At 50.1% G+C, this 23,433-nt stretch overlaps 2 protein-coding genes across 2 annotated transcripts in view; one reads left to right on the top strand and one right to left on the bottom strand.

Annotated features, from left to right (window-relative positions):
• The first annotated feature begins 170 nt into the window (after positions 1-170).
• On the top strand, positions 171-22,320 carry Map1a (microtubule associated protein 1A). Its single transcript, XM_047539466.1, has 7 exons — positions 171-429; positions 1,362-1,463; positions 9,872-9,954; positions 10,207-10,347; positions 10,564-18,916; positions 19,062-19,282; positions 19,480-22,320. Exons 1-7 carry the CDS (start codon positions 192-194, stop codon positions 19,633-19,635), a joined length of 9,294 nt encoding a protein of 3,097 aa, XP_047395422.1. The 5' UTR covers positions 171-191; the 3' UTR covers positions 19,636-22,320.
• Positions 22,061-23,433, bottom strand: part of Ppip5k1 (diphosphoinositol pentakisphosphate kinase 1) — a 42,235-nt gene continuing 40,862 nt past the window's right edge. The window contains 1 exon segment of the mRNA XM_047539473.1: positions 22,061-23,433. Coding sequence (XP_047395429.1) covers positions 23,153-23,433 — 281 coding nt within the window. The 3' untranslated portion in view covers positions 22,061-23,152.

The raw sequence follows: 23,433 nt of genomic DNA, 5'->3' as shown, positions 1-23,433 counted from the left end.
GCGGCCACCACCCCCGACCCAGAGAGACCGCAGAGCCAGAGCGTTGGTGCCCCAGCCCGGCCTCTGCGGCGCCTGTGTACCGCCCTCTGACAGGCAGCGGCCAATGAGCAGCTCCTGCCGCCGGCCTTTAAGAACCGCGCTCACTCTCTCCGCAGCGGACGCAGCCGGCATAGCACTCCACCAGAGTTTCCATGGAGACCGAGGCCGGGCCGGCGCGGCCTCGCGGCGTTGCCATGGAGACAACTCCCGGGCTAGGGCTCCGAAGCTCCGGCTCACCGCTGCCTCAGAACCCTGCAGAGCGGCTGTGCGAGACCGGAGCCGCGGTGGCGGCGGCACGCTGGGACCTGCGAAAACACTCTTTGCTCATCGTGATCGGCGATATCGGTACAGAGAGTCAGCTGAGGGCCGTGCGGGCCCACCTTGAACAAGGTGAGCTGCTGTCCTGGCTGTGCCTGCAGCATCTCCATCCCGTGCTTCTCCGCCATCTGCATTCATCTCCCATTGCGCACGTCTGCATTCTCCATCCCAGTGTGCACTTTCAGAGACCTGCGCCCCTGACACCTGCATCGTCCATGCCATGTGTCCGTATCCTCCCCAAGCTGCTAACATCTTGTTTCCCCACCCTTTCCGCACACCCCGTGCCGCTTTGCAGTCACTCTGAGGAGGGGGAACTCTGTGCAGCCCCTAGGGCCCCTGTGGTCACACCCCTCTCCTGCCGTGTCCTGAAACTCCTCACCATTCCCTATAAAGTCCATGTCCCTACCTTACAGTTTCTTCTTTAGGGTCCCTGAACCCGCACAGGGAGGTTTCTGAACGCAGCGTACAAATGTCAAGTCTCTGAATGCCGGCAGCCAACGTGAGCGAGTGACCTTCGGGACTATCAGCTCTTCAGTCCTCACCTCCCTCCCCTATGCCTGTGGCGCAGTGCTGCGGAGCCACCTGCGGGTGGAGGCTAACCGCCTAGGGGTGGAGGCATAGAAGGAGGGGGGTCATAGAAGGATAGAAAGGAGAATCTAGAATCTGATTAAGCTGTAGAGACCGCGAAGGCAGTCAATAGTATAGGGGAATAGGCCTTTAGGTTCCACTTCTACCAGAGCTGGGCAACCTTTCTAGAAAATTGCTACCTATAAACTCATTAAAGACCAAATTTAGTCTTAACTCTGTCCTCCTCTGGCACTGGCAAGAAAAGGTGCAGGTTAGAAGATAGACAAAGGTACTCACCATCCTTCTTAGAGAGAGCTGATCATGGCAGCTGTCCTGATCCCCTCTTTTCCTTCCCCCGTCTGTGAGATTGAAAGTGCTCCCTGCAGTCCTACCCCCTAACTTTATCTAGAACCCTCTTTGTTTCTTTTCTCTCACAGGGATTCTCTCCTGGGACATTGACTTATCATCCTTTGACTTGAACCAACAGTTGAGACTCTTCATTACCCGGCACCTAGCTCACTTCTCCTCAGAGGTCAAAGGTTAGGATTAGTATCATTTGTGTCAATGCTTTTGGGTTGAGGGTTGGTCACAGAGAAGCAGAGGTTCAGTCTCCCTGACAAAACTGGCCTTGTGGGAGGTGGTGGGGAGAGGGACTCCTGATGGGAAATTCGCAGGGCTCCATAGCTATCCCCACATACCCAGTGTACTTTGCAGACACATGGTATGATAATAGAAGGAGCCTGGAGAATATAATTTCTCCAAGAGAGTTGTTTGTGAACAGCTGTTGCCATGTACTAAGGAAATGAGGTACTCCTCTTGACTGAATCAGTCATCTCCCATGCAAAAATCCACTCTTTTCATCTGTGTTCCTCTTTGTGCATCCCTGCTTCCCTTTACAGAGACCCCATAATGCCCCACTCATCTTCCCAGACTCTTGCTTAGAAAAGTCTACCCTCCAGGATTCAGGGTTTCTACTTCTTCTTTTGGCTTAACCAGCAGATCTCCAGAGTAGGTAGAATCCTGGTGCTAAAGGCTAATGTGCACCATTAAATCCAGGGTGGAAAGAGGGGTTCTCCTGGATTTGTCATAGGAACTAGTTACAGTGTGAGGTTTTGTCTGAGATCAAAGCTTACAGAAGGTGATTTCCCATTCTACTGGGTCTGAGAAATGAGTTTGCTTTGAGAAAAGATTTTAGGAACCATAATTCCATGACAGATGGGGAGATTGCAGAAAGTCCTACATCCTGTTATAAAAGTGCCAGGCATCTAATCATGTTATTAGTAAATTCTGTCAGCTTGACCATGTAACTTTATAAAATATAAAATTCATGCTACTCAACAGCCGCTACCACCAAGTAACTGAATTCATGTATAGAGAATTCTCAATTATCTAAGGTAGATAGTTACCTCTCTTCTTCCTGTTCCTAATTGTCAGAAATGTCTTTGTGGTTTATTGATCACTGATTGCTCTAGAGAGGCTGCTGAAAGAAGGTGGAGAAAACAAGGTTAATATGGCAAAAACTCCATTATCTTGGGATTATGTGCAGCAATTTAAAAATGTGAGGCTGGTATTTTCCTGATGTTACTGGCCTCCTGCTAAAGTGTGCCATTTACTCTTTTGATACCATCTTTTATTTATTTGTTTTTGAGAGGTTAAAACTTTTTGTGTGTGTGTGGTGCTGGAAATCAAACCCAGGGCCTTGTGCTTGCGAGAAAAGCACTCTACCAACTGAGCTATATCCCCAGTCCTAGAACTTTTAATTATAATGGTTGGAAATAAAGCAAAGCAGAACTTACAATGACTGAGTCCAGAATGACCTTTCCTACCTTGTCAGTTTCATGGGTATGGGAACTGTGCAGTCCCTGCCACCCCATGTCAGAAGGGCTACAGCTTGTTTGTCACTGTCTTGAAATTCTTAATGATCTTTTAAAAAGGAGTCCCACATTTGCATTTTTCACTGAGACCACTTTCTATTTAAAATTACTCACATCATGGCTTCCTCCATTATCCCTGATGACTGCAAATCAACAGTTTTACCCCTTAGTACTCCTGGAAGTATTAGTGCAAGGTGATCAAGGGATGACAGAGGATGAAATTAATGACTAAATTTAAATTTGGGGATTACCTGCTCATATTAATAATTCACACAGAATTCTTTTACCTTGTCCTTTTGGCCACAGAAGGTAGGCTGTTGTCTGGAATGATCAGAACTTAAATCAAAGTTCTTAGTCATTTTGCAGATTAAGATGAAGGGATCTTTCCCAAGATCCAAGAGGTTTACAGGGAGATGTATAGTTATTCTCAAGCATGGATAGAGAAATACTTACTAGACCTTTTCAAAGAGTTTTGCTATGGTGTCCTCAAGGGGCTTAGGATCATATACCCTCAGGGCTTACTTTAGCATACTAAATTTTTTTAAGTTTGGACATTTTCACAGTGGTCTGTCTACGTCCCTGGAGAATAGTCGAGTATTTCCTGGAAAAAACCCACACAGTTCAAGACAGCCACAGCCCCACCCCTGCTGGCTCCTCTTTCAGCTGTCCCCACAAACAACAGTCAGCCCAGAGCAGCTGCAGACACTGCCCCTCCCTGCAGCCTCCTGTGAGTGAAGAGGCAAAGGACATATGCTAGTGCTTTATGACTTGATCCTTTCTGCCTACCTCACAGACTGGACCACCATTTCTATCACCATCTCTAACCTGGACCAAAATGCGAAAGGGGACAAAAAAAAAAAAAAAAAAAAATGTATCCTTCAGTGACAGGAAGAGTGCAATTATTCCTAGGCACCACCCCCTCCACATTCACCCACCCACACACGGAAATAAGGGACCTTCTGATGGAGAGCCAGTGGCCCAGCTCCTTCTAGTGGTCAAGTCTGGTAAAGCTTTCAAGGGTGACTTTTGCATCAGGTAGTCACTAGCAGTGACTTGGGGCTTTCCTTTATAACTCCTGCAAAAATATCTGCAGCTTTTGAGCATTTTAACACAAACCTAGAAACAATTAGAACAATGGAAAAAAGTTTTGGGGCCTGGTGGTATAGCTCAGTGGTAGAGCACCTGCTTAGCATACACAAGGCCCTGGGTTCAATCCCCAGCACTTTGAAAAATGAAAAACAGAAAAGAAAGAAAGAAAAGAAAGAAGGAAAGAGAGAGAGAGAGAAAAGAAAGCTGAATTTCAACAATACTATGATATTTCTACTATTGTGCACCTATAGAAAGGGGAGGATTGGCCAGGTGTGGTGGGATTGCCTGCAATCCCAGCAATTCTAGGATCACAAGATTAAACTTCAACAATTTAGCAAGACCCTCAGCAACTTAGTGAGAACCTGTCCCAAAAGAAAATATAAAGGCCTGGGGATGTAGCTCAGTGGTAGAACTCTCTGGGGTTTAATCCCCTGTACACACACACACACACACACACACACACAAGAAAGAAAAAGAAAAAAGAAAAAGGAGGATTGATATTCTAGGACTAAAAACCACAGCCTGAAGAGCCCATTTGAGATCTTCTGTTTAACTCTCTGTTATCACTGATGTGCTTAGAAAGGACAATTCTGTTACTCCTCTTAACATGAAAGCCATCCTGAATTAAGACAACAGCTAATTGGCCCCTGGAACTGGGGCCCATGTTGCTGTCCAAAATAGGAAACCAGGAACATGAATAGAACCTTAAGTTTCATCCTGCAGGCACCTCCAGTCCTGGGTTTACCTGGAAATGTGGGGTAGTCTGGTCTGAAATTCTGATTTAGGATTTCCCTGATCACCTAAGTAACCTTTTGCAGACATCCAATGGCATGTTTACATTGCAAGTTTAAGATTCAGAAACAGCACTTTTTCATCTTTTAGGTCAGTCAATCCTCACAGCATTATTGAAGGATGCTACTAAGACTATATTCATTTTATAGTTCAGGAAGCAAGCTCTGAGAGAAACAAAGCAGCTTGTTTAGAAGCATGATTAGTAAAACGGTAGAGTCAGGTCTCAAATCCAGGGCCTCTGTTCTTTGTGTCTGAGCTCTAGCCTGTCTCTCTTTGGCATCTCACCATTGCATTGCAGCAGAAACTAAGGACACAGCAGGTTTAGGGTTGGTTGTTGTGGGTGACTGTTCAGAGGGTGAGGGCTGAAGGGAAGCTCCACTGTGAGTTGGACCCAGGCCCAGGGTGTGGCCCTTGGGGATGGCTGCTAAGAATAAGGGTGGGTTCTGCATTGGGCTGGGAAATGTTATTTCATTCTTAAGTCAAATGTATACTCAAGTTTCCTCCTAACACTTCAGAGAGCCCTAGAAAGCAGAAAGGAGATAGAAGACTCAGGAGGGAGGAAATAAGAACTATGAAGTTGTGGAAGGGAGGTATTTCCCTTTTGTGATGCTCTGAACTCAGCATGTTTTGCATTGTGTACCTCTGCAGAGAGCCTCTTCTTTCCTAATGGGGATGTTGCCATGTTGCTGCTTTGCATCCCCGGATCTGAGCAAGGATTCTTCCCCCCTCTCCTCCCCCCTCCCTAGAGTACTGGTGACTCAGCTCCTCCTCTTCTCTGACTGCAGTTAAGGGGGGGCGGTTGGGGATGCTGAAAGCGAGACTATTTTGGCTTCTCTGACCTTCAAAAGCAGTCTCTTGGCAGCCTGGGGCAAGGGTGGGGCTGGTGCTGGGGTGTGGATGGGCAGAAGTCACTGTGCCCAGGTCTATAAGAGCTGTCCAGGACTGGGGAGGGTTAATGGGAAGAGGGCAGGGTGTGAGAGCATGAGCATCACCCACTGGAAGTGAATGCCAGAGCTCTTCAGATCCTTCCTTTGAGTTCTGGAGCACTTTACTAAATCTAAGACAGAGGTAGAGACTAAGGGACGCAGGGTCAACAATAGAAGAATCAAGATAATGTAAGACAAAGACAGCAAAAGATGCAAAAATGTACAGAGACAAGAAGAGTATAGGGACCCAACCACCCTAGGAAGTTATTATAAGATTTTTTTCTTAATCCAAACAGTACTTTAATTTACATTTAATAATTGGTCTATAGTAACCTTGCTTGAGCTGAAGATCCTTAGTCCTTGTTAACTCTTTCACTGAAAGCAGAAAGCTCCCGCCCCTTCAGAGATGCTTTCTTATATCCAATGACCAAGAATCCCAAGGATCAGTGCCATTATAGTTGCTCTGTTGTGCTGCATTGGCACAGACCTGCATGATGTTCCCTGTGTCCCACCCCAATGGGCTAGGAACCATATCCACTCCAGAATTTCAAATCACCCCTAACCCTAAAACAAACTCATTTCTGCTCTCGCTTGTCTTCTATAGCTGCAATTCAGAAGAAAGTTTAGCTTAGCATATCTCCCATCTCCCACCTACTTTGGGGTCCCCAGCCTCTTTGTCTCCTGCTCCTACAGGGACTGAAGTTCACTCCCTGGGTCCATCTAAGGGAAGAAGCAGCAGATGGTTTCTAAGAGAAGGGGGAGGGCCCATGTGGCCCATATCTCTATATCCCTGCTCGGAGCTGTAGCATATAGGGCTTTGGTCTTTAGGCTGATACTGAAAGGGTATTTCTTCACTAAGCAGGGTTGGGCAAGAAGAATACTATGGACCATAGGATGTCACCCTGGTTCTTCAAGCTGTTAGACAGCTCCTCAGCCCACCAGAGTCAAACTGAAGCAATTGAGCACTGATAATGTGAAGGCAAAGAAACAGTTAAGTCTCTAGTGCCTCGTCACAGACCAGCCCCTCTTCCCCGCCCTGGCGCCGCCCTCCCCTTCTAGTGCCCCCCCCCCCACTCCCACCCCAAGTGCCGCAGACTCTTTCCTGAAGCTGCCGGCTGAGGCCGGAGCTGCCGCCTCCATGAGGGGCTCCCTCCCACACCCCAGGGTAAGAACCAAACTGATGGGCTTGGCATGGCACATAAGTGAGGGTGCTGTGATAGGGAAATGGGATGGGGGTGACAGAATGGTAGACGATACCTGGCAATCTGGTGCTTCTTGATTTAGCCCAGCGGGTTGGGCAGGCTTGGGGAATAGAAAGAGAGGATGAACACTACAGCCTGGGGTCATCCTGGACCCAGAACCAGGCAGAGAACAACTGGGGCTGTGACAGTTCACCTCTGCATCTGGGCGGGGGTGGAAGAAATCAGCTCTGGGGCAGCGGCAGAGGGTAGTGCCGCTGGCTCTGCCTGGCATCCCAGGGTGCTGAAGGGTTTGGGGGCTGTATTTGGTGAGACGCAGAAGAATCTGAAAAAAGAGGGGTGTTATGGGAATGCGCCTAATGGGAGGGTCCCTGGGTGTCAGCTGCTGGATTGCTCAGCTGCTCCTATGCTGAGGGTGAGTGGGGCAGTGAGTTTTTGCCAAGTAAGGGAAGGTGGGGAACATTATGGAAAAGAAGGGAGAAAAGGGTCATAAAGACGTGGCACACGCCTCCTCACAGACCAGGCGGTTTGCAATGGGTTCCCCCCACCCCATACCCTGTGGGCCGCTTGAGACTGGGGCTTTAACCCCACCCCCCACCTTTGTGGCCCCTCTGAGGCCACTCCAGAGATTGAGAGCACTCCTTCCCCGGCAGCTGCTCTGCATTCCCGGTACTGTCAACCCCTCAGGTTCCCTGTCTAAGCCCCACCCCCCACCTCATCTCTGCTTTTCTTCCCAAGATGGGGGCTCTTGAACAGAGGAGCCAGTTTCTTCTCCCTCTCTGCGTTCCCCCCACCCCCAACCCCCCATGCAGAAGCAGCCAAGAAAATGACTTGTCATGCTGGGGTGGGGGGTGGGGGCGGAGCTGGAGGCTGAGCTCAGTGCGCACACTCACACACACTCACACACTGCGGCAAACTGCAGCTGCCCGAGCGCCCCCCCTTCCCTTCTGCCTCACTGCGGAGACACCTGCCCTCCTGTCTGCTCAGCCTCCGCACCCGCAGCCCACCCTGCATCCAGTACTGGCCAAGTGAAGTGCCCCTGCCTCAAGATAGTCCTCTCCAAAGAAAAAGGAAAAACAAGTCAGTTCCCTTCAGTGGGAGAGCTGGGGAGTAGAAGAGAGAATCAAGGCTTCCCCCCAGGCTTGAAAAAGAGGGGCTAAGGATATAAACCATGGAACTGAAAATCAAAATCACTCCCCAGGTAGAGTGAGGCATAGTCTTGTGCCAGACAGGAACTGTGATCAGAGAAGTCTTGTGGTTATAAACTGGGGACTGTGGAGCTGTGTGGAAGAGGGTGGTAGAAAGCAAAATAAGTTAATACCATAGGTATTTTTCTTTTTGCTCCATCTAGCTCAAAAATGTGACCTTGTTTGTGTGGGGGGAATCCTTGTCCTTTTAAACTACTTGATATCCTACCTGCCCAAACCCTGCTTCTGCCTGCCTCAGAGATGGCTCTCGTCCTCTGAACTGACCTTAGAGTTTCCCTCAATTCCCAAGTTTATAGAAGAGAATCTTGAACTCCTCTTGGGCCCAACACATCCTGTATGGGATTTGGTCTTCTGGTATCAATCATGGTTTATTTTCTCCGGAGCTGCATTTACAGCCCTGTGCTGCCAGATCTGCCTGATCCTAGCATTATGCCTCTTCCTCTTAACAAAGGCTCTGGCCCCAGGCTCCTCTTGTCTGAGCTCCAGAAAGAAAAGAGTTGGATCAGAGAAGAGGGTCTAGGGAACTGATTATGAGTTCTCCCACAAGTGTCCTCCAGACAGCCCACTTCCCAGGCCATCTGTTGGATTCTCTGCTTCTAAGGTTAACTCCATTGTGACTGTAATTGGGAAGAGGGTGGGGGAGGAAGGTTGGAAGCTGGGGACAGTAGCATCCTTCTTAGCATTGGTCCAACCTGCTACTTTCTTTGCTTCATTACTTGGTGTTTCATGTGATCCTGGAGAAGGGCAGTTATTAGGGGACATGGGAATGGTTTTTCTTTCTCCATGGCCTAGGGAACACCTGAATCTCTCCTTCCTTATTTATGTCTCTTTCTTTCTTCTTTTTCTTTTTTTCTTTCTGTACTGTTAATCCCAGGGATGGTTTACCACTGAGCTACATGCCCAGTCCTTTTTCATTTTTTATTTTGAGACAGGGTCTCACTATGTTGCTTAGGGCCTCACTAAGTTGATGAGGCTGGGATTGAACTTGCAATGCTTCTGCCTCAGCCTCTGAGTTGCTGGGATTACAGGGGTGTGCCACCACACCCAGCATTTACCTGTTTCTTGTTTGTGAACCCCTCACTCCCCTCTTCATGGCAGAAGTTGCATAGGAGAGGGGCAAGGATGAGAGGAGAACTGTTCAAGGAATGGGTTGTGCCATAGTGAACCAGGCCTCTCTGGAGCCTTGGGCCATGAAGGTGGGGCGGAAAAGGAAACTGTGGAACCTTTGGGCATGGGAACAGAATGACTGTATGCATGTGTGTGAGTGCAGACTTGACTGACTCCAGAGGACAGAAACTTAGGTTAGAGTTCTGCATCCACTTTGAATTGTAAAACCCCAAGTGCTGAGAGAGCATTTGTTTCTCTGTCCTCTGGAAAGGAGCTTTGGCCTTGGATAGGAGGTTGAAAAAATGGATGAGGAGTCTATACTCCATGGAAGCACTCATGTTTTTATTTCTAGACATTCTGCTGGCATGAAAGCCCAAGGAAAAGGCAAGCAAGTGAAGAGAAAGCTAGTAAGGATCATCATCATCCCAAGAGCTCTCTAGCCAGCTGAGCTCTCCCTCCCCAGGCAGCACCAGGAGCTTAGTGCTCCAGAGGGACAAAAGCTTCTTGTCAACTGTCTGAGTTCCAGGCAGAGGGGTGGGGATATGGGCAGCAGAGGGTGTGACAGATGAAGGGAGGGAGAAGACAATTAGTGTGGGAGAAGAGAGATGGAAACCCTGAAAGGGAAAGTCTGGAGCAGCCAGTTGCTCCACGTTATTCAGCAGTATACAAGGTGGCTGGGTCAAGGGATAACCAGGCTTCTTTCCCCTAAGCCACATTTTCTGATTATGTATTCTTTCCTCTCCTACTCTCAGGCCAGAGGACACTCTGCCACCAGAGTGAGAGCCTAGAGACCATCATCTTGGTAAACCCCAGTGCAGACAGCATCAGCTCTGAGGTAAGGCCAGGGCCTGTGACTTGCCCAGAGGACTGCTGCAAGTGATGTCATCCACCTTTTCCAGTGCTACCACTTTAAAGCCAAGAATCCTCTGTTTGCCATCTAAGCTGACTTGCAATATCTAGCCCTACTCTGGAGGTGTTGTAGGGGACACTGCTGGCATGTCCTTGCAGTGCTGGATGGAGGCAGGAATGTTCAGTGCTTTTCACTGTGTTCCTTACACCTGTGACCACTTCCCTCCTTCTATTCCAGGTTCACCATCTCCTTAGCAGCCCATCAGCTCACAAACTACTGATCTTGAGTGGGCAAAGTTTAGAACCTGGGGGAGACCTCATTCTTCAGAGTGGTACCTACTCCTACCAAAATTTTGCACAGGTCCTTCACAACCCAGAGGTAAGCTTCATGCCTGAGTGTCTGGGAAGAAGGGGATAAGGGACAGGATTTGAACTGTGGGAAGGAATCCAAGGAAGGGAAAATGGCCTTTCTATCAGGGGTAATGACAGAAAGGTAGGATTTCACCTTTGGAGAGAGGTGAAGATTAGGGGATTAAATGAGTCAGGCTAAGACAAACCCAATGATCTGATCAACTTCTATTTCCCATTCCTCTAGATTGCCCAATTGCTCAGCAATAGAGACCCTGGAATCCAGGCCTTCCTCACTGTGTCCTGCTTAGGGGAGGGTGATTGGAGCCATCTGGGACTGTCTAGTTCCCAAGAGACCCTGCATCTCAGGCTAAACCCTGAACCCATGCTACCCACCATGGATGGTGTGGCTGAGTTCTCTGAGTATGTTTCTGAGACTGTGGATGTGCCATCTCCCTTTGACCTGCTCGAACCCCCTACCTCAGGGGGCTTCCTCAAGCTTTCCAAGCCTTGCTGCTACATCTTCCCAGGTGGCCGTGGGGACTCTGCCCTCTTTGCTGTCAATGGTTTCAACATCCTGGTAGATGGTGGTTCTGATCGCAAGTCCTGCTTCTGGAAGTTGGTGCGGCACCTGGACCGCATTGACTCAGTGCTGCTCACTCACATTGGGGCAGACAACCTGCCAGGCATCAATGGACTGCTTCAGCGCAAAGTGGCAGAACTAGAGGAGGAGCAGTCCCAGGGCTCCAGCAGCTACAGTGATTGGGTGAAAAACCTCATCTCCCCTGAGCTTGGAGTTGTCTTTTTCAACGTGCCCGATAAGTTGCGGCTGCCTGATGCCTCCCGGAAGGCCAAGCGCAGCATCGAGGAGGCTTGCCTCACTCTGCAGCACCTAAATCGGTTGGGCATCCAGGCCGAGCCTCTATACCGCGTCGTCAGCAACACCATTGAGCCACTGACCCTTTTCCACAAAATGGGTGTGGGCCGACTGGACATGTATGTTCTCAACCCTGTCAAGGACAGCAAGGAAATGCAGTTTCTCATGCAAAAGTGGGCAGGCAATAGCAAAGCCAAGACAGGCATTGTACTGGCCAATGGGAAAGAGGCTGAAATCTCAGTGCCCTACTTGACCTCTATCACTGCTCTGGTTGTCTGGCTGCCAGCCAACCCTACTGAGAAGATCGTGCGTGTGCTGTTTCCAGGAAATGCTCCCCAGAACAAGATCTTGGAGGGCCTGGAAAAGCTTCGGCACCTGGACTTTCTGCGCTACCCTGTGGCCACACAGAAGGACCTGGCTGCTGGGGCTGTGCCTGCTAACCTGAAGCCCAGCAAAATCAAACAGCGAACTGATAGCAAAGAGAGCCTTAAAGCTGCCACCAAGACAGCAGTGAGCAAGCTGGCCAAACGGGAGGAAGTAGAAGAGGGAGCCAAGGAGGCCCGCTCAGAACTGGCCAAGGAGTTAGGCAAGACAGAAAAGAAAGCAAAAGAGCCATCTGAGAAGCCCCCAGAGAAGCCTGCCAAACCTGAGAGGGTGAGGACAGAATCAAGTGAGGTACTGAAGGCAGAGAAACGAAAGCTGATCAAGGACAAGGTAGGGAAGAAGCACCTTAAAGAAAAGATATCAAAGCTAGAAGAGAAAAAAGACAAGGAGAAAAAAGAGATCAAGAAGGAGAGGAAGGAGCTCAAGAAGGATGAAGGAAGGAAGGAGGAGAAAAAGGATGTCAAGAAGGAGGAGAAGAGAAAAGACACCAAACCTGAGATCAAGAAAATTTCCAAACCAGACCTGAAGCCCTTTACCCCTGAAGTGCGTAAGACCCTCTACAAAGCCAAGGCCCCTGGAAGAATCAAGATGGACAAGAGCCGAGCTGCCCGAGGGGAGAAGGAGCTGTCTTCTGAGCCTCGGACACCCCCAGTACAAAAGGGGACTGTACCACTCCCAAATGTCAGTGGACACAGGGAGATGGTCCTGTCATCACCAGAGGATCTCACGCAGGACTTTGAGGAGATGAAGCGTGAGGAGAGGGGTTTACTGACTGAAAAAAGGGACACAGGACTAAGAGAGAAACCACTCCCTGTAGATACTACAGAGGAGGGACCTCCAAGCACAGCTATCCAGGGAACACAACCCTCTGCCCCTAGGCTGGAACAAGAAGAACATGTAATGAAGGAGAAGGAAGTTGTTTCAGACCTCCCTGAGGAACAAGGCAGCAAAGACAGAGGCCTAGACTCTGGGGCTGAAACAGAGGAAGAGAAAGATACCTGGGAGGAAAAGAAGCAGAGGGAAACAGAGAGGCTTCCAGAGACAGCAGAAGTGAGAGAAGAAAGTGAACCTGAGGTAAAGGAGGATGTGATAGAAAAGGCTGAGGTAGAAGAAATGGAGGAGGTGCACCCTTCAGATGAAGAAGAAGAAGAGACAAAGGCTGAGGGTTTTTACCAAAAACATATGCAGGAAGCTTTGAAGGTAATCCCAAAGGGCAAGGAGGCTCTTGGGGGCCGGGAATTGGGACTCCAGGGAAAGGTGCCCGAGAAGGAGACCTCATCATTCCTAAGCAGCCTGGCCACCCCTGCAGGAGCCACTGAGCATGTCTCTTATATCCAGGATGAGACCATCCCTGGTTACTCGGAGACTGAGCAGACCATCTCAGATGAGGAGATCCATGATGAACCAGAGGAACGCCCAGTTCCACCCAGATTCCCTACAAGTACATATGACCTCCCTGGGCCTGAAGGTCCTGGTCCCTTTGAAGCCAGCCAGCCTGCTGATGTTGCTATTCCTGTCACCTCGAGCAAAGGCTATGGAGCACCAGAGACTGAACTCGCCTACCCGCCCAACATGGTGGCCGCCCCTTTGGCTGAAGAGGAGCATGTATCCTCAGCCACTTCAATCACTGAGTGTGACAAGCTTTCTTCTTTTGCCACATCAGTGGCTGAGGACCAGTCCGTGGCCTCACTTACAGCTCCCCAGACAGAGGAAACAGGCAAAAGCTCCTTGCTACTTGACACAGTCACAAGTATCCCCTCCTCCCGAACTGAAGCTACTCAGGGCTTGGACTATGTGCCATCAGCAGGTACCATCTCACCCACCTCCTCACTGGAAGAAGACAAGGGCTTCAAATCACCACCCTGTGAGGACTTCTCTGTGACTGGGGAGTCAGAAAGAAGAGGAGAGGTTGTAGGGAGAGTCTTGAGTGGGGAGAGAGTTGTGGAAGAGGAAGAGAAGAGGGCAAATGTAGAGATGTCTGAGAAACTTCATAGTCAATATGGAACTCCAATGTTTAGTACTCCTGGACATGCCCTACGTCCAGGGGAACCAGCTCTTGGAGAAGTGGAGGAGCGGTGTCTCAGCCCTGATGATAGTACAGTGAAGATGGCTTCTCCTCCTCCATCTGGCCCACCCAGTGCCACTCACACACCCTTTCATCAGTCCCCAGTTGAAGAAAAGTCTGAGCCCCAAGATTTTCAAGATGACTCATGGGGAGACACTAAGCATATACCAGTTGTGGGCAAGGAAGATGCTGCCAAGGAGACAGTCAAGCCAGGGCCTGAAGAGGGAACACTAGAGAAAGAAGGAAAGGTGCCTCCTCCCAGGAGCCCACAGTCCCAGGAAGAACCTGTCAGCATTGTCGGGATACATACAGGCCACACTATTCAGCTGTTGCCAGAACAGGACAAAGCAATAGTCTTTGAAACTATGGAGGCAGGAATTGGGCTCCCAGGCCCAATTCTGGGAACAGAAGCCCTTCCGAGAGAATTGAGGCCATCACTCCAAGAACCTGGTGAACCTCAGAAAGATGAGTCACTCCTATTTCCTGATCGAAGTCTTTCCCCTGAAGATGCAGAGTCCCTCTCTGTCCTCAGTGTAGTCTCTCCAGATACTGCCAAACAAGAGCCCACTCCCAGGTCTCCCTGTGGCCTGACAGAGAAGCGCTTACAAAAAGACCTTTGGCCAGAGGTTTCTCCAGAAGACACACAGTCACCTTCTCTCTCAGAAGAGAGTCCCAGCAAGGAGACCTCTCTGGATATCTCTTCAAAGCAGCTCTCTCCAGAAAGCCTTGGCACCCTCCAGTTTGGAGAACTAAGTCTTGAAAAGGATGAAAAGGGGACTTTAATGCAGGCTGATGACACATCTTACCACCTAGCTCCTGTATCTGTTCCAGAGTCCACTGTAGCCACAGTGTCACCTCCCACAGATGGGACCACTGAATATTCTGCACAGACACATATCACAGATGAAAGCCCTGCCAGAAAATTACCTGCCAGCTCCTTCTCTCACTCTCCACTGTCAGGGGATGGTAAGCACTCACCTGGGATAATCACAAGCCCTGGTGAACATCTGACATTTGATAACTCCCTCACCAAGAGTTCTGAGTCTTTGCCAAGCCCTGCCATGGAAGACATTGCCATGGAGTGGGAAGGTAATGTTCCAGGGTTGAAAGACAGAACCCCAGAGCAGGAGGACAAGGAACCTGAGTCAAAGGATGAAGTCCTACATCAAAAGGACAGAATTCTGCACCAGAAGGATATTATTGTAGGGCAGAGGGATACAACCATGCATCAGAAAGGTGAGACTCTGGAAGAAAAGTATAAGGCTTTGGGACAGCAGGATAAGAATTTTGAACAAAAAGGCAAAGAATTAGACCAAAAAGATACAACCCTAGTGCAGAAGAATAAGGCTCTGGAACCAAAAGTCAAAGAGTTAGAACAACAGGATGAGGTCCTAGAACAGAAGGACAAGATCCCAGAAGAAAAAGACAAGGTTGCAGCCCTGGAACAAAAGGACATAGCCCTGGAACAGAAGGACAAGGCCATGGAATCAAAAGACAAAGAAAAAAAACACAGTGACTTAGAACAAAAAGACAAGATCCTGGAACAGAAGGACAAGATCCCAGAAGAGAAAGACAAAGACTTAGAACAAAAGGACCCAGTCCTGAAACAGAAGGACCAGACACTTGAATCAAAAGACAAGGAACAAAAAGACAAGATCTTGGAACAAAAGGATAAGATTGGAGAAGAGAAACACAAAGCCATAGAACAAAGAGGACAAGATTTTGAACATAAAGACAAGGTTCCAAAAGACAAAGTCCCTGAACCAAAGGTCAGAGCTCTAGAAGAGACAGACAAAATGCCTGAACAGAAAGACAAAACCCAGGAACAGGATGAGGACTTAGAACAGAAAGATCAGGCCTTCGAACAAAAATATTGGGCATTAGGAAAGAAGGATGAAGCCCTGGAACAAGACAGTAAGATTGCTGAACAGAAAGATAAGGCTCTGGAAGAAAAGGATGAAACTCAGGGACAGGAAAGCTTTGTGCAGGAGGATAAAACCATGAAACCAAAGGAGAAAACAGTAGAAGAAAAATATCCAGAAAAGTTCAAAGCTACAGAACAGAAGGGAGAAACTCTGCTGGAGAAGACCAAAGTTCTGGGACTGGAAGAGAGTCCAGTACAGGAGGAAAAGGTCCAAGAGCAGGAAGACAAGTACTGGAAGGAGCAGGGTATGCTCCAGGAGTGGCAAGAAACACCTCCAACCAGAGAGGAGCCAGTTGGAAAACAGAAAGATCCTGTCCCGGCATGGAAGGACACATCTCCTGAGCAGGAAGTCAGGTATTGGAGAGGCAGAGATATGGCACTGGAACAGGACACATACTGGAGGGAACTGAGCTGTGATAGGAAGGTCTGGTTCCCTCATGAACTGGATGGCCAGGGGGTTCGCCCGCGGTATGCTGAGGAACGAGAGAGCACTTTCCTCGATGAGGGGCCAGATGAGCAGCAAGTGTCCCCTCTGCAGCAGACGCCCCGAAGTCCCTGGGCCTCAGATTTCAAGGATTTCCAGGAACCTTCACCACAGAAAGGGCTGGAGGTGGAGCGCTGGCTTGCCGAGTCACCAGTTGGATTGCCACCAGAGGAAGAGGACAAGCTGACTCGCTCTCCCTTTGAGATCATCTCCCCTCCAACCTCCCCACCTGAAATGGTTGGACAGCGGGTTCCTTCAGCCCCAGGACAAGAAAGTCCTATTCCAGAGACAAAGCCCATGACACCCATGAGGAATGAACCCACCACTCCCTCATGGCTGGCTGACATCCCACCATGGGTGCCTAAGGATAGACCCCTCCCCCCTGCACCCCTCTCTCCAGCTCCAGCTCCTCCCACACCTGCTCCAGAGCCACATACTCCTGCACCCTTCTCCTGGGGCACAGCTGAGTATGATAGTGTAGTAGCTGCAGTGCAGGAGGGGGCAGCTGAATTGGAAGGAGGACCATACTCCCCACTAGGGAAGGACTACCGCAAGGCTGAAGGGGAAAGGGAAGAGGAAAGTGGAGCCGAGGCTCATGATGGCAGCCCCTGCAGCTCAAAGGTCCCAGAGACCAGTGAGAGCCATGCCACCAGGGATACTGAGCAGACTGAGCCAGAACAAAGGGAACCCACACCCTATCCTGATGAGAGAAGCTTTCAGTATGCAGACATCTATGAGCAGATGATGCTTACTGGGCTTGGCCCTGCATGCCCCACTAGGGAGCCTCCACTTGGTGCAGCTGGGGATTGGCCCCCACGCCTCTCAACTAAAGAGGAGGCTGCTGGCCGAAACACATCTGCAGAGAAGGAACTTTCCTCTCCTGTCTCACCCAAGAGCCTCCAATCTGATACTTCAACCTTTAGCTATGCAGCCCTGGCAGGACCCACTGTACCCCCCAGGCAGGAACCCGAGTTAGGGCTAAGTGTGGAGCCCAGCCTCGTTCCACCTGCAGTGCCCCCCCGTGCCCCTATCCCCCTCAGTAAAGGCCCAAGCCCCCCTCTTAATGGTAACATTCTAAGCTGCAGCCCAGATAGAAGGACCCCATCCCCCAAAGAATCAGTCCGGGGTCACTGGGATGACAGTACTAGTGACTCAGAGCTGGAGAAGGGGGCTCGGGAACAGCCAGAGAAAGAGACTCAGTCTCCAAGTCCCCCTCACCCCACCCCTGCAGGGCCCCCCACATTATGGCCTGAAACTGGGGCACATACCAGCCCTTCCTTAGACTCACACCTGGGTCCTGCCCGACCCAGCCTGGACTTCCCTGCTTCAGCCTTTGGCTTCTCCTCATTACAGCCTGCTCCTCCTCAGCTGCCCTCTCCAGCTGAACCCCGCTCAGCACCCTGTGGCTCTCTTGCCTTCTCTGGGGACCGGGCTCTGGCTCTGGCTCCAGGACCCCCAGCCAGAGCCCGGCATGATGAGTACCTGGAAGTGACCAAGGCCCCCAGCTTGGACTCCTCCCTGCCCCAGCTCCCATCACCCAGCTCCCCTGGAGTCCCTCTCCTCTCCAGTCTGCCACGACCTGCCTCACCAGCCCTGTCTGAAGGCTCCTCCTCTGAGGCTACCACACCTGTGATTTCAAGTGTGGCTGAGCACTTTCCTCCAGGTCTGGAAGCTGCAGAACAGGAGTCAGGAGAACTGTACCCAAGAATGGAACCAGCTGCCCACAGCCTCTGGGACCTCACTCCTCTGAGCCCAGCACCCCCAGTTTCCCTGGACTTGGCCTCAGCTTCAGCTCCAAGCCTGGCTAGAGACATGGATGATGGAACCCTGACCTGTCACCTAGAGTGCTCATCGGAAGCCACTAAGAAGCCAAGTCCCTGCCAGGAACCCACTGGGGATTGTGCAGCCAATGGCCCAACTGAAACCAGCCCCAATCCCCCGGGGCCTGCCACAGTCAAGACAGAAAAAGAAGAGGCTAAGGCCTGTCCTGATTGGGAACGAGGGGCCTGGCCTGAGGGAGCTGAGAGGAGCTCTCGGCCTGACACACTGCTTTCTCCTGAGCAGTCACCGTCTCCTGGAGAGGGCTCTGTTGGCTCACCCCACAGTACCTCTTCTGAGGTTGAAGCTGGACCTCAGGGATGTGTTGCTGATCCCCAGCCACACCGTAGGGAGCTTTCCCCATCCTTCCTGAACCCACCTCTGCCCCCATTCACAGATGATAGTGACCGTTCAACTGAAGAAGCTCGGTTGCTAGGAAAAGCGGGGCGGCGCAGGGCAGGAGGCCCAGGGGCCACAGGGGGCCCATGCCCAGTGGCTGATGAGACACCCCCCACATCAGCCAGTGACTCAGGCTCCTCACAGTCAGATTCTGATGTTCCACCAGAAACTGAAGAGTGTCCGTCCATCACAGCTGAGGCAGTCCTTGACTCAGATGAAGATGGGGACTTCTTGCCTGTGGACAAAGCTGGGGGTGTCAGTGGAACACACCATCCCAGACCTGGCCATGACCCACCCCCTGTCCCCCAGCCAGACCCCCACCCATCCCCTCCCCGCCCAGACGTGTGCATGGCTGACCCTGAGGGGCTTAGCTCAGAGTCTGGGAGGGTAGAAAGGCTACGAGAAAAGGAGAAGTCTCAGGGGCGAGTAGGGCGCCGGGCCCCAGGCCGGGCAAAACCAGCATCTCCTGCACGGCGTCTGGATCTTCGAGGAAAACGTTCCCCCACCCCTGGTAAAGGGCCTGTAGATCGAGCATCCCGGGCCACACCCCGACCACGCAGCACTACAAGCCAGGTCACCCCAGCAGAGGAAAAGGATGGACACAGCCCCATGTCCAAAGGCCTAGTCAATGGACTCAAGGCAGGACCAAGTGAGTATATCATGAAAAGAGGAAACAGGAGATTGTGGGTTGGGGCTCGGTATGGGCTAGTCAAAGACTCCAGCCATGGGAAAGAAGGGGAAGGTTGCCAAGAGTGTACTACTTTACTACAATGTGTCCTGGCTTGTCTCTACAGTGGCCTTAGGTTCCAAGGGTGGCTCTGGCTCCCCTGTATACGTGGATCTCGCCTATATACCAAATCATTGTAGTGGCAAGACTGCTGACCTTGATTTCTTCCGTCGAGTGCGTGCATCCTACTATGTGGTCAGTGGGAATGACCCTGCCAATGGCGAACCAAGCCGGGCTGTGCTGGATGCCCTGCTGGAGGGCAAGGCCCAGTGGGGGGAGAATCTTCAGGTGAGTAGCAAGAGATGCCAAGGAAGTACTCTGGTCAAAGCTTCTTAGAAGCAATAGCAGAACATAGACTGTACTCATAAAACAACATGGCCCTTTCTTGGGCAGCCAGGGCTGCTTCTGAGACCATCAGGTACCCCTACCTCTCACCTACCTTCCCTTTATGTTCTCACATCAGATATGTCTTGTCTGTCTCCTAGGTGACTCTGATCCCCACTCATGATACGGAGGTGACTCGTGAGTGGTACCAGCAGACTCATGAGCAGCAGCAGCAACTGAACGTCCTGGTCCTGGCTAGTAGCAGCACTGTGGTCATGCAGGATGAGTCCTTCCCAGCCTGCAAGATTGAGTTCTGAAAGAACCACCCTCCCTTACCTAAGGATCCACTCCCCAGGCTCCTTTAGAGAATGGCTACTGCTGAGTCCTCTGGGGTTGAGGGAGATGGAGCTGGGCTGTGGGCAGTGTCTTGCTGTGGGGACTTTGAGCTAAATGGGAGGTATTATCCCTTTCCTTCATTAATTTCTGAGAGGAGTCTTAAAATCAAAGGTAACAGGGATAGTACGGGGGAGGGTAAAAAATTTAGGATAAGAGGTCACCTGATGCCTGAGAACCCTGGAGTGGTACCCTCTCCTAGCACTGCCAAATTTGGTATTGGATGGGGAGTGAGGATGGGTCTCAGCAACCTCCTCCCTCATGGAGGGAGATTATATCCCCAATCCCAGGGGCCTCCTTATCCCTATTTATTTAGCATCCCAGGAAGGATTAGTAATTGTAATTTATGTGGGGATAAGGATTCCTCCATCTCCCATTCCCTTAGCTGCCAAGGTCTGGGTTCTAGCAGGGGTCTTGGGGTACACCGCTGCTACACTGTCCTACTGTTTCTCTCAGTATCTGAATGTCTCAATCCAAAACTTGAAGCTCTTTAGACCAACAGACTGGTGAGAGGAGAAAGGAACTTATCTCCCAGTCACTGCTTCATACCATTCACATCCCAGGGCTGTACCCAGACCAGGCCTTTTAGGCAGCACAAAAGGGCAAGGAGAGCCCCAGTCCCAATCCCAGAATTCTTCCAAACTCCCTGACCCTTTGAAGTTTTCAGTCACCCCATTCCAATTATCCTGACACTTCCTCATCCTCTGCTTGGCTTCTCTGCATGTGGTCATCTGCTGTGGCCTGGTGTGTAATGGGTTAAAAATAAGCCACTGCTTGACATCCCAACATTTGACACCCCAGCCATGTGCAACTCCCCCAACATTCCACTATGCCATTCTGCAGCTGAAATGGGAACACTGGCTGCCTCTCCAAACCCAAACTCTTGGAAAAAGGATCTGGGAGGTGGAGGCCAGGCCAGAGGACTTGGGGGACGAAGAGAGGGAGGAAGGAAAGAGGGAGATGAAACTGAGCTATAGCTTAACTCCTACAGAGTGAAGTGAAAATACCACCCCAGGAGAGGACCTCACCCCAAGCAAGCCAGTAAGCAGCCCTGCCAGACTACTGCTGGACTGAGAAACCCAGACGCTGATAGTCATCGGGGCTCACCTTCTCTGCCAAATGACTGAGAAACCAAAATGAGCCCACCTTGTGTTCTTCCTAGCTCCCACCCTCCCCTGTGCTGCTGTGCTCTGCTCCTCCCTGCACTTCCCTGCTATAGTTCCCAGCTGCTGTAACAGAGCTGCCTCCAAGTCTAACAATAAATCAAGTTCATTGCAGATGGTGTAGTGCTGCTTAGGCTTTTTTGGACTCCGCACATTGCTGAGTTACTGGGCCCTGGCTTCACCTCTGTGCTTCAACCAGCGTTGTCATTTATCTTGGAAGACTCCTTTGATTACAGGAAGCAGTTCCATGACCCAGGGGGAGTCAGAGAACATAGTCAGGGTGGGTGCAGGGAGAAATAGTATGGGAGCCAGCATAATTTCTGAAAATGGGGAAGAATGTCTGAATATGGGGAATAGGAGACTTAAGGTGAGAACATGGTTTGGGCAATGGAAGAGGGGAAGGATGCCTCCTGGGAATGGGATCTGCATTCCAGGGGGTCAACAGCAGAGGACCATTTTAAATAGATAAGGGAGGGCTGGGGATATAGCTCAGTTGGTAGAGTGCTTGCCTCTCAAGCACAAGGCCCTGGGTTCAATCCCCAGCACCACACAAAAAATAATAATAAATAAATAAATAAATAAATGGATAAGGGAAACAGTAAACAGGTAAGGAGTTGTGGGGGCCCTGTGAAATTCAGAGTCTATTGAGGCTGGAAATCCCTTCTCATTGTGTAGTCACTGTGAATATTCCTCTAGGAAAGTAAAGACCCTGGAGTCTCCCCTTTTGTATTTATGGTCCTCATGTAGTAAAAAGGTAGCTCCCTCACCGTGAAACCCTTTATAGGGAGGGGGAATTGTAGTCCTTCCCATGTTCTGGGTTCTCCCAATGTAAAGATGACAATGGGATAGAGAAAGGGCATGGCCTCTTTATATCAAGTCCTCCTGACCTTCACTCCAAGTCATCAGAATGGAAAATTAGAAGGCTCTAAGGGTCTGGTGAGAAGTCAAGTACCCTCTGGTGCTTCTCAGCTCAAATATCCACTCCAACTACCCAACAGACTACTCATTAAAGACTTTTGAAATGGTGGGCTAACTGCTCCAGGGACCTTCTGGGATGCCAGATCTCTATATTTTTATGACCCATTCCTGCTCGACTGTAATGGCTTTTGACTAATTCAGATTCAGTCACAGACACAGATTAACTAACAGTCGTATTCATTCTTTAATTCACAAGGACATCACCACCACCACCACCGTTCTCATTATTTCATATTTATTGAGCACTCATAATGTTCCGGCCCCCCGACTCCAATGACTGTATTACACCTCCTCCCCACCCTCACTCCCATCCCCAGATCTTTGGGAAAAGCTTAATAATCACATCTGTTCTAAAGAAACATGATATAAGGACAAACTTCTTGGGGACCCTGGAGTGATTGGTCTTTGGCCAGTCTGTCCCTGGCAAACTACGGAAATATATATATTAAATCTTTGCTCATGTCTGTACAATATTGATCTCTGCTAATTGCTTAAAATAGAACCTGATTCTCTACTACAGCATCTCCCAAGCCAAATGGCCCCACAACAAAAGGAGGCCCAGCTTCACAGATTGGCCAAAAAGTCCCCTAGAGCATTTTAAGTAGTTACTCTGAAGTTGCACAGCAAACTAATACCTATTTTTTTCTAAAGCAATTGCCCAGAGGAGGAGATGATATGGAAACACCCACAGCCCAGGCTAAAGATTAGTGGCCATGACAGATGTTTGGGAAGGAAACTATTTTCCAGACATTTCAGATGCCCATCCTAGGCCCACCTGAGATTAATAAAGAGAAGAGTCCCCCTGAATGCACATTTGATCTAAGGTACCTTGAGAAGTTGTGAACCCTCTGAATGTGCGTCTGGTCTAAGGTACCTTGAGAAAGTTGTAAATATTTCCTCAGAAAAGTAAAGACCCTAGAGACACCCATTTTGCATTTCCTGTCCCCAGTGGTGTCTTCAGCAGTTAACAATCTAAGATTTCCTGGGATTATCAGAGTAGGTTAGGTAATGATAGACCAGCCCATCCCAAGGAAATCATATTCAAGTCTAATGGCTAAGTGAGAAGCCAGTGGCTGCTTTGGACATGAAACTGGCTCCTCCCCAAGCGCAGCTCTGGCACAGGCATGCTTCATGCCAAAAGGACTGAAAGCTCAGACACCTCTGCTGTGAGCCAAGGCCTCACTCTGGTCAGTGAGTCAGCCAACACAAAAAGTTTCTGGCTCAAATGGCTGGTATAATGTGACATCAATAATGGGAAAATGATTAATTACATGTTGCTGGTAGAAGGAGTGAATGCTGGTCATGGGCTAGAGAGTGGTTTTGGATCACTAGACAGACACTGCATTTGGGGAGCATCCTCACTAGGCAGCTGATCAGTCACCTCAGGGACCACCCATGATTGCTGATTAACCTCCTCAGGGGCCTCCTGGGCCTGTGTTTCAGTCTCCCCAGGGAGATCTTGAGGTGGTTTATCAACCTTAGGGATGTCTTGAGACAAAAGATTGATTGCAAAAGCCTCCTGAGTCAACTTGGCAACCTCCACAGAGAACTCCCGGTATGGCCGGCCAATCTCTTCGGGAT

This window comes from Sciurus carolinensis, chromosome 2 (genome assembly GCF_902686445.1).
Source record: "Sciurus carolinensis chromosome 2, mSciCar1.2, whole genome shotgun sequence".
Classification (NCBI taxonomy): Eukaryota; Metazoa; Chordata; class Mammalia; order Rodentia; family Sciuridae; genus Sciurus; species Sciurus carolinensis.
This window is presented reverse-complemented; position numbering and strand designations above follow the sequence as displayed.